The sequence below is a fragment of the Molothrus aeneus genome, chromosome 27, assembly GCF_037042795.1.
Source record: "Molothrus aeneus isolate 106 chromosome 27, BPBGC_Maene_1.0, whole genome shotgun sequence".
NCBI classification, from domain to species: domain Eukaryota; kingdom Metazoa; phylum Chordata; class Aves; order Passeriformes; family Icteridae; genus Molothrus; species Molothrus aeneus.
Window position 1 is genome coordinate 1,429,484 of NC_089672.1, and position 14,100 is coordinate 1,443,583.

Below are 14,100 nucleotides of genomic sequence, written 5' to 3' on the forward strand. Positions count from 1 at the left end.
GACAGCAGGATCCCACTGGGATGCTCCAGCTCCCAAATGCCAGGCCCTGGGGACAGGGACAACCAGAGACCTTTGGAACACTGAGCAGGGACAGTGGGATCCCGTTGGGATGCTCCAGCTCCCCGAGGCTCCAGGGCAGGACACCCTGTGGGAGGGACATTCTCCCATCAGCCTTCACCCATCCCAGCTCCCTGTGACAGCTCCAAGGCATTTTTGCCCTCTGGGGAAGCTGCAGGAAATCACTGAAATCCTTGAGGAGGAATTGGAGCTCTCCCTGTGCTGCCAGCCCAGCCCAGCTCCATCAATGACAAGATTTCCCTCATGCTTGATGGCCCTGTGACCTTCCTGCAGGGATGGTAGGGAAGATTAATTAATGTTTGTGAAGAGCTTTGTGATCCTCACATGAAGGGAGGCAGTGAGGGATAAAGCATTAATTACTTTATTATTAAATAACCCCACCAGAAGTCAGCCCCTGCCGTTATTTCTTATCTCACTCCTTTGATCACTTTTTTCCTTCTTTTACCCCAAGTATTAACTTCCCTCTTGCTCCTGTGGGTATTGGTTTGTCCCAACACCTCACAGATGCCACTGGCTGGGCATCCATCCTCATTACAGGTCAAAGGGACCCAAACACCTGCAGCCAAGAGCTTGCCCAGATCCACGAAATCCTTCTTTACCACCCAGGACTTGGTGCTGTCCCTGTCCTTGGATCCTAAATGACACCCTGAGCTTAGCACACACAATCCCAGAGTGGTTTGGGTTGGGAGGGACTTTAAAGCTCATCCCATCCCATCCCATCCCATCCCATCCCATCCCATCCCATCCCATCCCATCCCATCCCATCCCATCCCATCCCATCCCATCCCATCCCATCCCATCCCACGCCTGCCATGGGACACCTTCCACCATCCCAGGCTGCTCCAAACCCTGCCCAGCCTGGCCTGGGACACTGCCAGGGATCCAGGGGCAGCCCCAAATGTTGCTTTCTTTGTTTTCACAAACAAAGGGGAGGAAGGGAAGGTTTCAGGGAGCTGCTGGGGGTGGTGGGACACTCCCAAGAGCTCCCACTCCCATTTGTCCCAAGGCTGAGGGGGAGAAGGAAGAGCAGTGGATCCCTGGAGGGATGGGATCTCTCCCACACAGAAATCCCACAGAAGCCCCTCAGTGCCCAGACTGAGACCATTTAGTTCAGGCAAAATAGGATTTGACACAGAGCAAAGCCAATCTCCCCCTTCCTCCCGGCTGTGCCCCACTTGTGTCCTTGTCCCAGGGTTCTGCCAGCTGGGGACAGCTCTCCTGCAGACAGACAGACAGACAGACAGACAGGGATCTGATCCCACAGGGACAAAGGCAGGACAAAAAAACCCTCACAGATCTCCATGTAACTCCTCAACACAACAACTCCACAGAAATAATGGCAGCAGGACTCGCCAAAAGGCCACGGTTAAAGTGTGGAAAATTTGGACATAAAACAAAATATTGCCCAGATTCTGTGGAAAATGTGACAGCCCAGTGACAGCCCAAGGTGCAGAAAAGGGAGGCACTTTGCAAATCAGTGATATTCCAAATATGGCACAGATGGAAATCTTCTACTGGGAAAAGTGTTTCACAGCAAGGGAAACCACCGTGAAAGGATACGAGTGTTAGTGATGATTCACGTGCCCAAAATGTCTCTGAAGACAGAATATTTGGGGAACTTCAATCAGATCCTATCTGCAGGGTCATCAGCTGATTCCCCAGTGATTCAGAGTTTTGGGGATTGCTGGTAATGAGCTTGTAACCTCTGCTGTTTCTGCTTTCTATAGGTAATACCAATAAATAGTGATTGTTTTTAATATTATATAAATGTTTAAAAATATTGTCTCAAGCCTTGCAAACACTTGCTGCTAATATATTGATTGTATCATGTGAATTCACTGATTTTTGTGATAAGAATTATTTATAAGGCATTGTTACAATGTTTACAGCTGGTTTTCATATATTTTACAATCTCTCTGTGTACAAAGGGACCAAGGAGGGACACAAAGCCCTCCCTGCCCTGCTCCTGGCAAGCCCACTGCCCTCTCTCCTCCTGCCAGAGGGACTGGGATATGGGGGATCCCCTCAGGGACCATAAACAGGATGAGGGATACAGGACCAGAGGGGGCAGCTGCTCCACAGGGAAAATCCTACAGGAGACAAGAGAAACCTCAGGGTATGGGGAAAACTGAGGCAGCTGCTCACAAACCCTGATCCCATCCCTGAAGTGTCCCAGGCCAGGCTGGACAGGGCTGGGAGCAGCCTGGGACAGTGGGAGGTGTCCCTGCCATGGCAGGGGTGGCACTGGAGGGGCTTTAAGGGCCAACCCAACCCATTCCAGGGTCCCAGCCAGGGGGGGCAGCTGGGACAAGCCCTGAGCCTCAGCCTCAGCCAAGCTCCTGATGGAGAGGTCCAGGCTCAGGCTGGGAAGGGCAGAGTCAGGATTGCAAAGGGGACAAAGGCTGGGGTGAGACACAGCCCATCCATCGGGACAAGCCAGCCCAAGGCCCAGGAGTGTGGCCAAGCCAGAGCCACCCTGGGGGCCTGGTCCAGAACTGAGCCCTGGCTGAGCTTCCCCAGCCCAGGGGGGTGGTTGGGGGTCCCAGGGGGCTGCTCAGGGCCAGTAACCCTGGCTGTGCCCTCAGGGCTCTGATCAGAGCTCAAAGCATCCCCTGCCCTCCCTCCTTGCTCTAGGACACCAACATGTAGGGTGAGGCTGACACTGAGAATTTCCAAGGTGTTTTCCTGGGCTCTGCTTCCAGACCAACCTGCCCTGAGTGCCACACTGGAATTCCTGGGTTGATTTGGGGTTATCCTGGTCCCCTCGTGCTCAGGATCAGACCTGAAGCTGCTGATTCACCACGTCCCCACCGTGCCTGGCATCTCTGAGCCCCTTTGGGTCCAGTCAGGCTCACCAGGATGCCCAGCCAGGCTCCACTCAGCAGCTCCACAGAATCCAAACGGTGCCAAACAAAACCAGGGCTTGTTCAGCACCTGCAGCTGGCACAGACTGGGCTCTCCATGGGGCTGAGTGCCCTGCAAAGGCAGCTGGGGGTGCTGTCTCTTGCCAGGGCCTGGAGCAGGGGGAAAAAAGTGAATTAAAGCACTGGAAAAAATATTTTCGAGGAGGTATCCAAGAAATCTCGATTCCAAGAAAGCTCTTGACAAACGTCACTCATCAGCTCAGTAATTAGAGATAAAAACTGCACTTTGGGGAGGCAGGAACTGGTGCCAGGGCTCCCTGCCAGCCCCAGCCCCATGGGGGGACAGCCTGGACAGACAAACCCTGCTCTGGCCCAGCCTGGACAGACAAACCCTGCTCTGGCCCAGCCCAGGGCTCCCAGGGAGGGCTGGGGATGGTCAAAAGCACAGGACACCCTGTGAGCACCTGGGGACACCCTGTGAGCACCTGGGGACACCCTGTGAGCACTGTCCCACAGCTCAGGACACCCTGTGAGCACTGTCCCACACCTGGGGACACCCTGTGAGCACTGTCCCACAGCTCAGGACATCCTGTGAGCACTGTCCCACACCTGAGGACACCCTGTGAGCACTGTCCCACACCTCAGCGAGCCCATCAGTGAGTTCTTACCCCAGGGGATGTTTCCCCAAATCCCCACCTGGGATGGAGCCGCCGGGACTGTCCCATCCCGGGAGTGTCCCTGAAGCATCCCTGCGCTGCTGCCGGGGGCTCAGAAGCCCCAAAGCAGAACTTTCCCACCCCAAAAGTGCCGCTCCGGGCTCCTGGAGGTTCGCATGGCTGAGCAGAGCCGGGTTTAAGGAGGGCCGGGCACGGCGCCACCAGGGTTTGGCCGGGGCTGGTGAAACCCGCTCAGGTTTCTGTCCCTGCCTGCCCCGAGCGCTGCCACGGGAATTCTGTGCGGGTTTTGTTCCTGAAATCCGCGGCTCAGCGCCGAGCTCGGCTCCGTGCGGGAGCTGTGTGAGAGCTCGGGGCAGCACAGCTCGGGGCTCCCGGTGCCCTCCGGCTCCTTCCCGCGCTGGGGACACGCTGGGGACAGCACCAGCCTGGCCCTGGGTCCCTCCCCGGGGCTGGCACACGGCCCCGTGACCCCTCCCCGGGCGCTGCTGTTGTTTCCCCGACCCCAGTGTCCCACGGGGACCGCAGCCAGAGCCACCCCGGGGATGTCCCCACGGCCACCCCGCCCCAGTGTCACCCACCGCGACAGGCGACAGCGAGCGGGGGGTGGCTGTCACCTCCCGGGCCCGGCACGCCGGAAACGCCCCCGCGCTCGGCCGGGCCATCATTAAAACCTCTCGGGGTTATCGCCCAGGACGTGCCCGAGCCATGAGTTTCCCTCCTCTCGCTCCCTTTTCCAGCCGCTTGGATGCGCTTTGGGGTGCCAAGGCCGTCCCCAAACGCTGCTCCGTGCCCGGAGGGGCTGCCCCGGCACCCCATGGCCCTGCCAGCCGTGTCTGTCCCCGCTGTCGCCGTGCCGCGCTCCCCGCGGGGTCCCCGTACCTGCCCCGGCGCCGGGCACAGCCCCGGGCAGCGCCGCGCTCCTGCCGCTCCGCGGGACGGGACTGCTGCCACCCGCGCTGCCAGCGCCCTGCCACCCCTCCTGCCACCGCCCTGCCCCACGCGGGGCCGGGGACAGCCCATGCCACACCCCCGGGCCCTGCCCGCCTCCCTCCTGCCCCTCCTGCCCGCGTCCGTCCCGCTCAAACCGAGCCGAGCCGCCGCTCCCGCGGGACCGTCCGGGCTCCGCGACGCGGCGACACCGCCGGGTGTCCCTGCCACCGTCCCAGTGCAGGGCCAGGCTGATCCCGGGCAGGGCTGGTGTCCCCACTGGTGCCACTGGTGCCCCCCGAGCCCCCCGGGTGTGGCAGCAGCTCGGGAGCGGCTGGGCTGTGCTTGGGCGCTGTGAAAAACGCCAATCACTTGCTTTTAAAATTTTAAAAGTTTCACAGTAATAAAATGGTTATAAAAATAGTAATACAATTAGAGTAATAATAATTTGGACAAATTGAATTAGGACAATATGAGACAATAGAAACAAAGAGTTACGGACGTCCGGGTACCTTTTTCAGGGCAGCACGAGCCCGAAAAAGGACCTACGTTAACAGAGGATTAACCCTTAAAAGCAACAGCCTGTTGCATATTCATACATCTCATCCATGATGCATAAATTTCATTCAAACACAGGATTCTGTCCGGTCATCCACAACTTCTTCCTCTGGATCCTGACAGCGCCTTCGAGGTGGAAGAAGTTCATTTCTTCTGATAATGGAGCAATAAATTCTCTTTCTCTGAAAGATTCAGGTGTCCTGTGGCTGCCATCTCAGTGCGAGTCCTTTCTTTAAAAAAAGTATCCTACATAGCAAAGTTTTCTATTTTAACAATTTTTATAACCTAAAACTATATTTAACACACTACTTAAGAGAATTAATACAGCATTACTTTCTAACACAACACATGTAATATTAATTTGAATATTTGTGAAAAGCCAATCATAAAATACGCATTTTTCACAGGCACCGAGCAAGGCGGGAGGAGGGGACAGCGAGGAAGAGGAGGCCGAAGGCACAAAGGAGCCACTGCGGGCAGTGCCAGCAGAGCCCAGCTGGGGACAGAGGCCACCTCGTTAGTGACGGCAGCTAATTAATGAGGCCGGAGCTCGTGTCCGCCCCGCTCGCATCCTGCACACCCGCAGTGGTCCCGCATCGCCGGCATTGCGTTAATTACTGCCTGCAATTAACGCAGGGACCCGGAGGCGATCACCCAGCGCCAGCCCCGCAGCCCATGAAGCATTTACTGCACAGCCGGGAGCGGCTCCTGCTCTGCCCCCGTGTCCCCATTTGTGTCCCCACACGTGTCCCTATACATGTCCCCTTGTCCACAACCTTGTACACAAACCTTACAACATCAAAAATAACAGTCCTAAACAAAACAACAGCCCTCCTGAACATTTAACTGAAAATTCGAGTAAAAATTTAGAAACTGCAACTCCAAACCAAAAACTGTTATACAAATGTCTTACATCATTACTAATCAAACTCCCTTAAAACAAAATAACAGCACCTCACCAAGAGTTTCCATAGAACAAAATAACAAACCCCAGTGCCAAGCATGCACAGCACCAAACACTATTTTATACCCATCAAAACCACCAACCTCCCACTGCAACACCCCCCTGACCACTTCTGTTATTACAAAGAAAAAGAAAGACAAAGAATTCTACACAGAAACACAAACAAAAAAACCAAATCTACAAAAACAACTCATACATGTCCCCGTGTCCCCATCCGTGTCCTCATGGGCCTGTGTCCCCTCACGGCCCTCACATCCCCCCTGTTTCCACACATATCCTCATGTCCCTGTGTCCCCATGTCCCTGTACATGTCCAGATGTCCCCATGTCCCCATACATGTCCCAGTGTCCCCATGTATGTCCCCATGTCCCTGTACACATCTCCTGTGTGCCCATGTTCCCACTCAGGGTGTCAGTGGCAGCACTGGGGGACAGATTCGGGCACTGGGGACAGATTCGGGCACTGTTCCCATCCTGAGGTCGCTCCTCAGGTCCAGACAAAAGGAGAAACATCCCAGACTGTGCCCCGAAGGACCGAGCTGCTGTTCATTGTCCTGCAGGGCTGGTGACAGTGACACAGGTCTGAAATAAACCAACCCTTCCTTCCTTCCTTCCTTCCTTCCTTCCTTCCTTCCTTCCTTCCTTCCTTCCTTCCTTCCTTCCTTCCTTCCTTCCTTCCTTCCTTCCTTCCTTCCTTCCTTCCTTCCTTCCTTCCTTCCTTCCTTCCTTCCTTCCTTCCTTCCTTCCTCCCTTCCTTCCTTCCTCCCTCCCTCCCTCCCTCCCGCTCCTGTCGCGATCCCGCAGGTCTGGAGCAGTCCCCACAGGGAATTTCGGTCTCTCAGCCTTCACCTGCCGTGTCCCCCCCGCTGTCCCCTCCCCTCCGGTGGCACCGGCACCGCAGGAAGGTCCAGTGGCCCCTGAGCCCCAAACCCCGCCGTGCCCCGAGGGTTTCGCTCCCTCTCGCCCTTCCCGGGGAGGATGGATCGATCCCTTTGGAGGAAGGACAGGGACATTCACACCCCGCTCCGGTGTCCCCGGCGGGTGCCTTTGGGCACCCGGGAACGGCCGAGGTCACCCTGGCAACAGAGGCCAGTGACGGTGACATTTTCCCAATCAATCGCCCTCTGCAATTAGCGGACACCCCCCCCGCCCTTCCAGGGTAATTAATGAGCGCCGGGAGGCCGGGGCAGAGGCGCTGCAGGGTTTGTCCTGCTGTGTCCGTGTGTCCCCTCCCCAGCACTGCGGGGTTTGTCCTGCTGTGTCCGTGTGTCCCCTCCCCAGCACCGCGGGGTTTGTCCTGCTGTGTCCGTGTGTCCCCTCCCCTGGCACTGCAGGGTTTGTCCTGCTGTGTCCGTGTGTCCCCTCCCCAGCACCGCAGGGTTTGTCCCCGTGTGTCCCCTCCCCTGGCACCGCAGGGTTTGTCCCCGTGTGTCCCCTCCCCAGCACCGCGGGTTTTGTCCTGCTGTGTCCGTGTGTCCCCTCCCCTGGCACTGCAGGGTTTGTCCTGCTGTGTCCGTGTGTCCCCTCCCCTGGCACCGCAGGGTTTGTCCTGCTGTGTCCGTGTGTCCCCTCCCCAGCACCGCGGGTTTTGTCCTGCTGTGTCCGTGTGTCCCCTCCCCTGGCACTGCAGGGTTTGTCCCCGTGTGTCCCCTCCCCGGGAGCTGCCCCCTGGCAGCCGCTGCGCCCCCAGGGCAGGGTTAAACCTCCGAGCCCCGTCCAACGCGGTTTTGTGTCCTTGTGTCCTCCTGTCCCTCCCCAAGCCTGGGGCTGGGTGAGGGCTGCTCCCTGGGGACCAGGGCTCTCATAACCCTAAAAATGCCACCTGCCTCCACCCTCGCCTTGGAGGAGACTCAAAGGGTCCCTGTCACCCTGAAGGCCCCAAAAAAAGGAAAAAAAAAAAAAAGAAAAATAAAGAAAAATAAAAAAGCAAAATGCTTTTGTCACTGCAGGGGTTCCCTGATGTCACCTAGGCTATCAGGTGAGCTGCAAGGGGGGGAGCAGAGGGACCCTCGGGGATGGGGAGGTCACTGTCAGAGCAGGCAGTGCCACAGAAGCCCTGAGGAGGCTGAGAACGCTCCAGGTGTGACTTTCACAGCCTCGGGAGCGGCCGCTGCCATCGCCGAGCCATCAGCCACGTTAAATAAAACACATTGCCTGTGAGGTCATCTAATGGGCCATTATTTCTTTATTTGAACTTTTTACCTTCACCTCTTCCTCCGTGCTGAATCAGCTCCTTGGCTTGGCACTTTCATTCCTGCCCCATTTGGGAGATTGATGCAGGCTCTGGAGGGAGCCTGGCAGGGCCGGGGGATGCCGATGGTGGTGTGAGTTTTTATGTTTTATAATGGTTTTGTCTTTGTATCCCCTCATTTTCCCCAAATGGTTTACACCAGATTGTGTTCCCTCCCTCTACCTGTGTAATCCCTTTGCTGAGAGCATCCCCAAATCCCCACCCTGGCTCTCTGTCAGTCACTCAGCATCCCATCACCCCCATCTAGAACTTTCCATCCAGGACCTCGAGTGATCAGCCAGAGGCCAGGGGTCACCCCCCAAGTGTTACCCCAAATCCTGTCCTAAATGTCCATTCCCAGAATCCATCCCTTAGGGTCACTCATTGGTCAGTAAATGTTTTCTACTTTGGGTTTCCACCTCCCTTTCAATGTAACCTTGGCACCTCTCCGGGGGCTCAGCAGGAGCCCCCTGAGGTTGCTGGGGCTCCCAGGAGCTCCTGAAATAAATTTTGGATTAACCCTGCTAAGAGTCGGCCCCTTCATCTTCCACCGTTGTTCCAGCATCTCCTCTGCTGCAGAGGATCAGCCTGGCTGCCTTTGGCACCCCCAGGATCAGCCTGGCTGCCTTTGGCACCCCCAGGATCAGCCTGGCTGCCTTTGGTACCCTCAGGGATCAGCCTGGCTGCCTTTGGAACCCTCAGGGACCAGCCTGGCTGCCTTTGGCACCCCCAGGATCAGCCTGGCTGCCTTTGGTACCCCCAGGATCAGCCTGGCTGCCTTTGGCACCCCCAGGATCAGCCTGGCTGCCTTTGGCACCCCCAGGATCAGCCTGGCTGCCTTTGGTACCCCCAGGATCAGCCTGGCTGCCTTTGGCACCCCCAGGATCAGCCTGGCTGCCTTTGGTACCCCCAGGATCAGCCTGGCTGCCTTTGGCACCCCCAGGGATCAGCCTGGCTGCCTTTGGTACCCCCAGGATCAGCCTGGCTGCCTTTGGTACCCCCGGGGCACAGAGAGTGCCCCTGCCCACTGTCCCCTGTGCTGTGGCTGGCCGGGGTTCCCTCAGTGGCACCCAGAGGGAGCAGAACATCCTGGGGCTCCAGGGGGAGCCCGGCAGGGCCGGGGATGCCGAGGCTCCATCCCGGCTCTGGATGAGGCAGGAGGAGCTGGGAGGTGCCCTCGGGGTGTGGGGTTTGCACAGAGCGAGGGTCTGGCCGTGACCCCCCCCCCCCACTCATTCAGTCCAGGGGGTTGGGATCAGGTTCTGTCCCAAAGGAGCTGCACCGATTTCATTCCTTTTTCTTGGGATGTCCTGGAGGGGCAGGGAGCAGCAGGAGCTGGGCTGGGCTGCAGAGCCAGCCAGGGGCATGAACAGACACAGAACCAGAGCACACAGCCTCAAGCTGCACCAAGGGAAATTTAGGTTGGAGATTAGGAAAAAAGATTTTTACAGAAAGGGTGATAAAGCTCTGGAATGGCTGCCTGGGGAGGTGGTGGAGTCCCCATCCCTGGGTGTGTTTAACAAAGCCTGGATGTGGCACTGGGTGCCAGGGCTCAGTTGAGCTGTTGGCGCTGGGTTGGACTCGATGATCTTGGAGGTCTCTTCCAGCCCAGTGATTCACAGTGAGCTCAGCTCCTTCTGTGATTCTGTGATTCTGTGATTCTGTGAATTCTCTGAATTCTGTCAACAGTGGCTGCGAATTGAAGGGGCCGAGGAGTCACGGAATGGTTTGGATTGGGCAGCAGGTGGCTTCTGAAAGGGCAGAGCGGGGACAGGATGGGACCCCTCAGAGCTGGGACCCCACTCACCCCTCAGACTGTGCAGCACCTGTGTCACCCTGTGCCAGAGTGGTGGGGGGGACACACCTGAGGGGCCATGCAGGGACCCCACAGGGTCACCCCCAGCCCCAAGCAGCAGAACAGGGTCTTGTCCCCGCTGCTGTCACAGAATCCTGGAATGGTTTGGGTTGGGAGGGACCTCAAAGCCCACCCAGTGCCACCCCTGCCATGGCAGGGACACCTCCCACTGTCCCAGGCTGCTCCCAGCCCTGTCCAGCCTGGCCTTGGGCACTGCCAGGGATGCAGGGGCAGCCCCTGCTGCTCTGGGCACCCTGTGCCAGGGCCTGCCCACCCTGCCAGGGAACAATTCCTGATTGCCAAGATCCCATCCAGCCCTGCCCTCTGGCACTGGGAGCCATTGCCTGGCTCCTGTCCCTGCAGGCCTTGTCCCCAGTCCCTCTGCAGCTCTCCTGGAGCCCCTTCAGGCCCTGCCAGGGGCTCTGGGGTGTCCCTGGAGCCTTCTCTTGTCCAGGTGAGCAGCCCCAGCTGTGCCAGGCTGGCTCCAGAGCAGAGGGGCTCCAGCCCTTGCAGCATCTCCGTGCCTCCTCTGGCCTGGCTCCAGCAGCTCCACGTCCTCCTGCTGCTGGTGCCCAGGGCTGGGGCAGCTCTGCAGGTGGGGTCTCACCTGAGCACAGGGGCACAGGGGCAGAATCCCCCCCTCCCCTGCTGCCCACGCTGGGGGCTCAGCCCAGCCCAGGGGGGGTTTCTGGCTCAGTGCCCATGGCCGGGGCAGCCTGAGCCTCTCACCCACCAACACCCCAGGTCCTTCCCCCAGGGCTGCTCTCCCTGAGCTCATCCCCAGGCTGTGCCCAGACCCAGCTGCAGGACCTTGGACATGTTGAACTCACTTCTCCAGCTTGGGAAGGATCTCCTGGGAAGCCTGTCCAGCCCCTCCCAGCCCAGGATGGCTCCAGCACCCCCCCCATCACACCCCACCAGCAGGTAGAGCAGTCTCAGACTCAGGGATGTGCATCTAGTCAACACTCTTTTATTAAAAACAATTACAAAAAGTTACAGGTTACAATCGTTCTGTACAACCCAACCAAACCTCTGGTGCTGGGGAGGTGATGGCAGCCCTGGGCCAGGACTGGCTCTGAGCACACCCATGGTGTGGCTGGATATGGTTCCACCCTCCCAGGGACATCCCTTGACACAGACACCCCCCTCACCCCCACCCCAAAAGCCTCAGTGTAGGCTGACCATGGGGAAAGAAGGGGAAATGATGGAGGTGCATGGGCTGGCAGGATTCCTGCCTGGAGGAATTCCCTGCCTGCCCCAGCCCCAGGAGGGGGGATGGAGCCAAGAGCTGCAGAGCAGGACACAGCACCCGGTGCCCATGGCTGTGCCAGGGAAGGAGCTGCTGTGGGAGGCTGGGGAGCAGGAGCTGCCTGTGAGGAACAGGCAAGAGCCAAATCTGAGGCCTGGCTGCTCCAGGGACATTCCATCCCTGCAGCCAGGGGTGAAGATAAATGGGGGATAAACATGGCAAAGAGGCAGAAACAGGAACAAACCTTCCCTCCCCAGCTGGGAGGCACTGAACTGTCTGTCCCACAGCCTGGGACACAGGGACAGCCCAAGGGGTCCCAAGGCTGCTTGGGGTGGAAGCCCCAAGGCAGGGAAGGAGCAGAGCTGGATGTGGAGCACTGGGGGAGCTGCATCCCCCAAAGCTGGGCTAAGGAACTGGCTGCCAGAGGAAACAAGGGTGGGCTCAGCAGTAGCAGGAGTCTGTACAGCCCCAGTGCTCCTGCAGAGCCTGGCAGAGAAGTCACCTCCCTGCCTCTGAGGGCAGCAGTGGATGGGAGAATGCACCAGGGCCAGCGTGGGGTGGAGCAGGGACATCCCTGTCCTGGACCCCTGCCCATGGCTGGGCCAGCTCAGCAGGACATGCAGGGGACACAGGGCTGTCCCCAAACCCCGAGCCCAGCAGGGGCACCGAGGAGTGAGCAGGACCTGGCTCTGACAGGAACCAAAGCCCAGCAGCTCCTCTGCCCCCAGACTGACACAGCAGCCACCAAGGGACACAGGGACACAGCAGCACCAAGGGACACAACTCCAGTGCTGCCAGGGGGGCTCAGGGTCACTGCTCGGGGGTGAAGGTGCTCCCTGAGCCCAGCTGAGACACCATGGGGTCCATGGGGATTGCTGCCCTCAGCTCTGCTGTCCCCAGCCAGCAGCAGGGGCTGGGCAGAGGGAGCCACCAGTGCCACCCACTCACCCCAGTGACAGTCACACCCAGCAGTGCTCTAGTCCAGGCTCCAGACACACAGCTGGGTCCTTTGCTCTCTGCAGAATCCCAACATGTGAATGAGGTGAAATGAAGGAATTTTGAAGAAATGGGTGAAATTTTCCCCTATTGCTTTTGCCTGGACCAAGTCCCTGCGGCAGGGCCAGCCTGGTGGGGACTCCTGCACTCTGCTGGGGCCACCCCTTAGGTGCAACCCCATCTGCACCCCAAAAACCTTGTTCCCTGAACACAAGCTCACTGGGGCCCTGCTGGAAGCTGAGGGTGAGGATCCTTGTGCCACCCTGCAGTGATGGGATGCAGCCTCTCCCTGGCTCTGGGTGCTGTTTGTCCCTGTCCTGCCTCGTGGCTCCCTGAGGTCTGGACAAGGGGGGACACTGGTGGGTTCCCCCTTTGCACTGACTGCAGAACCAGGTGCCAATTCCCAGATCCCACCTCACTGCTGTCCCTCAGAGCCAGCCTCCCTCTTCTGCAGCTCCACAGTGGGATTGCACCAGGATCCCTTCCCAAGTGCTTGATCCTCAGCTCTTGCTTCCCACACCAGCTACACAATCCACTCTCAGCTTCCTGCCCAACCTTCTTCCATCTCCCCCCTCTCCAAACACTGCTTTGGAGTACAGAGGCAATTTAAGTTACATTTGGGAGAAAAAAAAAAAAGTAAACAATCTACCTTTAACTGAACCAGTAAGATCCTCCTGCACATCTCCAACCTACCTCTAACAAGCTTCTCCTAGGAACCAAGAAGTTCTGGTTGTGCTACTCCAAACCACCTTGCCAGGCCCAAAAAGGCAGAGCTTGGACCACAGAGAATCCCTCAGGTGGAGCCTGAGGATCTGAGAGCCACCACCTGGGCAGGGGGACTGCAGGTGTGAGTGCAGGAGTCCTGCTGGGATGGTGGGAGCAGGAACATGCTGCTGGCACGGGGGGACAGAGTGGCTGTGGGCATTTATTGCACTGCTTCTTCACAGAGGTGCAGGAGAACAGCAGAGACACCACACGAGGTCATCGCTTCACCTTCGCATCCTCTCTGATCTTCCACACCATCAGCTCCATGCAGGCTCTGGCATCCTCACTGGAGTCGTGTCCTTCCACTGGGGACACAAACACAGTGGCACTGCCCCCTCTGCCTGCTCAGCTCAGCTCAGCTCAGCACAGGAGCTCCCCAGGCAGAGGCAGCTCCTCCCTGGCCCCTGCAGCCACAGCCACACCTGGGAGCACCCTGAGCCACAGCTGGGCATTGAAAGAATTCCACACAATCCCAGAATGGTTTGTGGGTTATGGTTTGTTCAAGCCCACCCAGTGCCACCCCTGCCATGGCAGGGACACCTCCCACTGTCCCAGGCTGCTCCCAGCCCTGTCCAGCCTGGCCTTGGGCACTGCCAGGGATGCAGGGGCAGCCCCAGTTGCTCTGGGCACCCTGTGCCAGGGCCTGCCCACCCTCACAGGGAACAATTCCTGATTGCCAAGATCCCATCCAGCCCTGCCCTCTGGCACTGGGAGCCATTGCCTGGCTCCTGTCCCTGCAGGCCTTGTCCCCAGTCCCTCTGCAGCTCTCCTGGGGCCCCTTCAGGCCCTGCCAGGGGCTTTAAGGAGTCCCCAAGGCCTTCTCTTCTCTAGGCTGAACACTCCCAACATTAAACACGTATTTTTTTCCACTAAACCCAGACTTTTTGCTGGGTTTGAGCCTGACACCATCAGCTGTGGAACAGCTGGGAGCTTCCCCA

General features: G+C 58.3%; 1 protein-coding gene across 1 annotated transcript in view; it reads right to left on the reverse strand.

Annotated features, from left to right (window-relative positions):
• Positions 1–11,100: 11,100 nt before the first annotated feature.
• Positions 11,101–14,100, reverse strand: part of REXO1 (RNA exonuclease 1 homolog) — a 50,642-nt gene continuing 47,642 nt past the window's right edge. Inside the window, exon 16 of the mRNA XM_066566312.1 lies at positions 11,101–13,467. Coding sequence (XP_066422409.1) covers positions 13,379–13,467 — 89 coding nt within the window. The 3' untranslated portion in view covers positions 11,101–13,378. The remainder of the gene's footprint in view (positions 13,468–14,100) is intronic.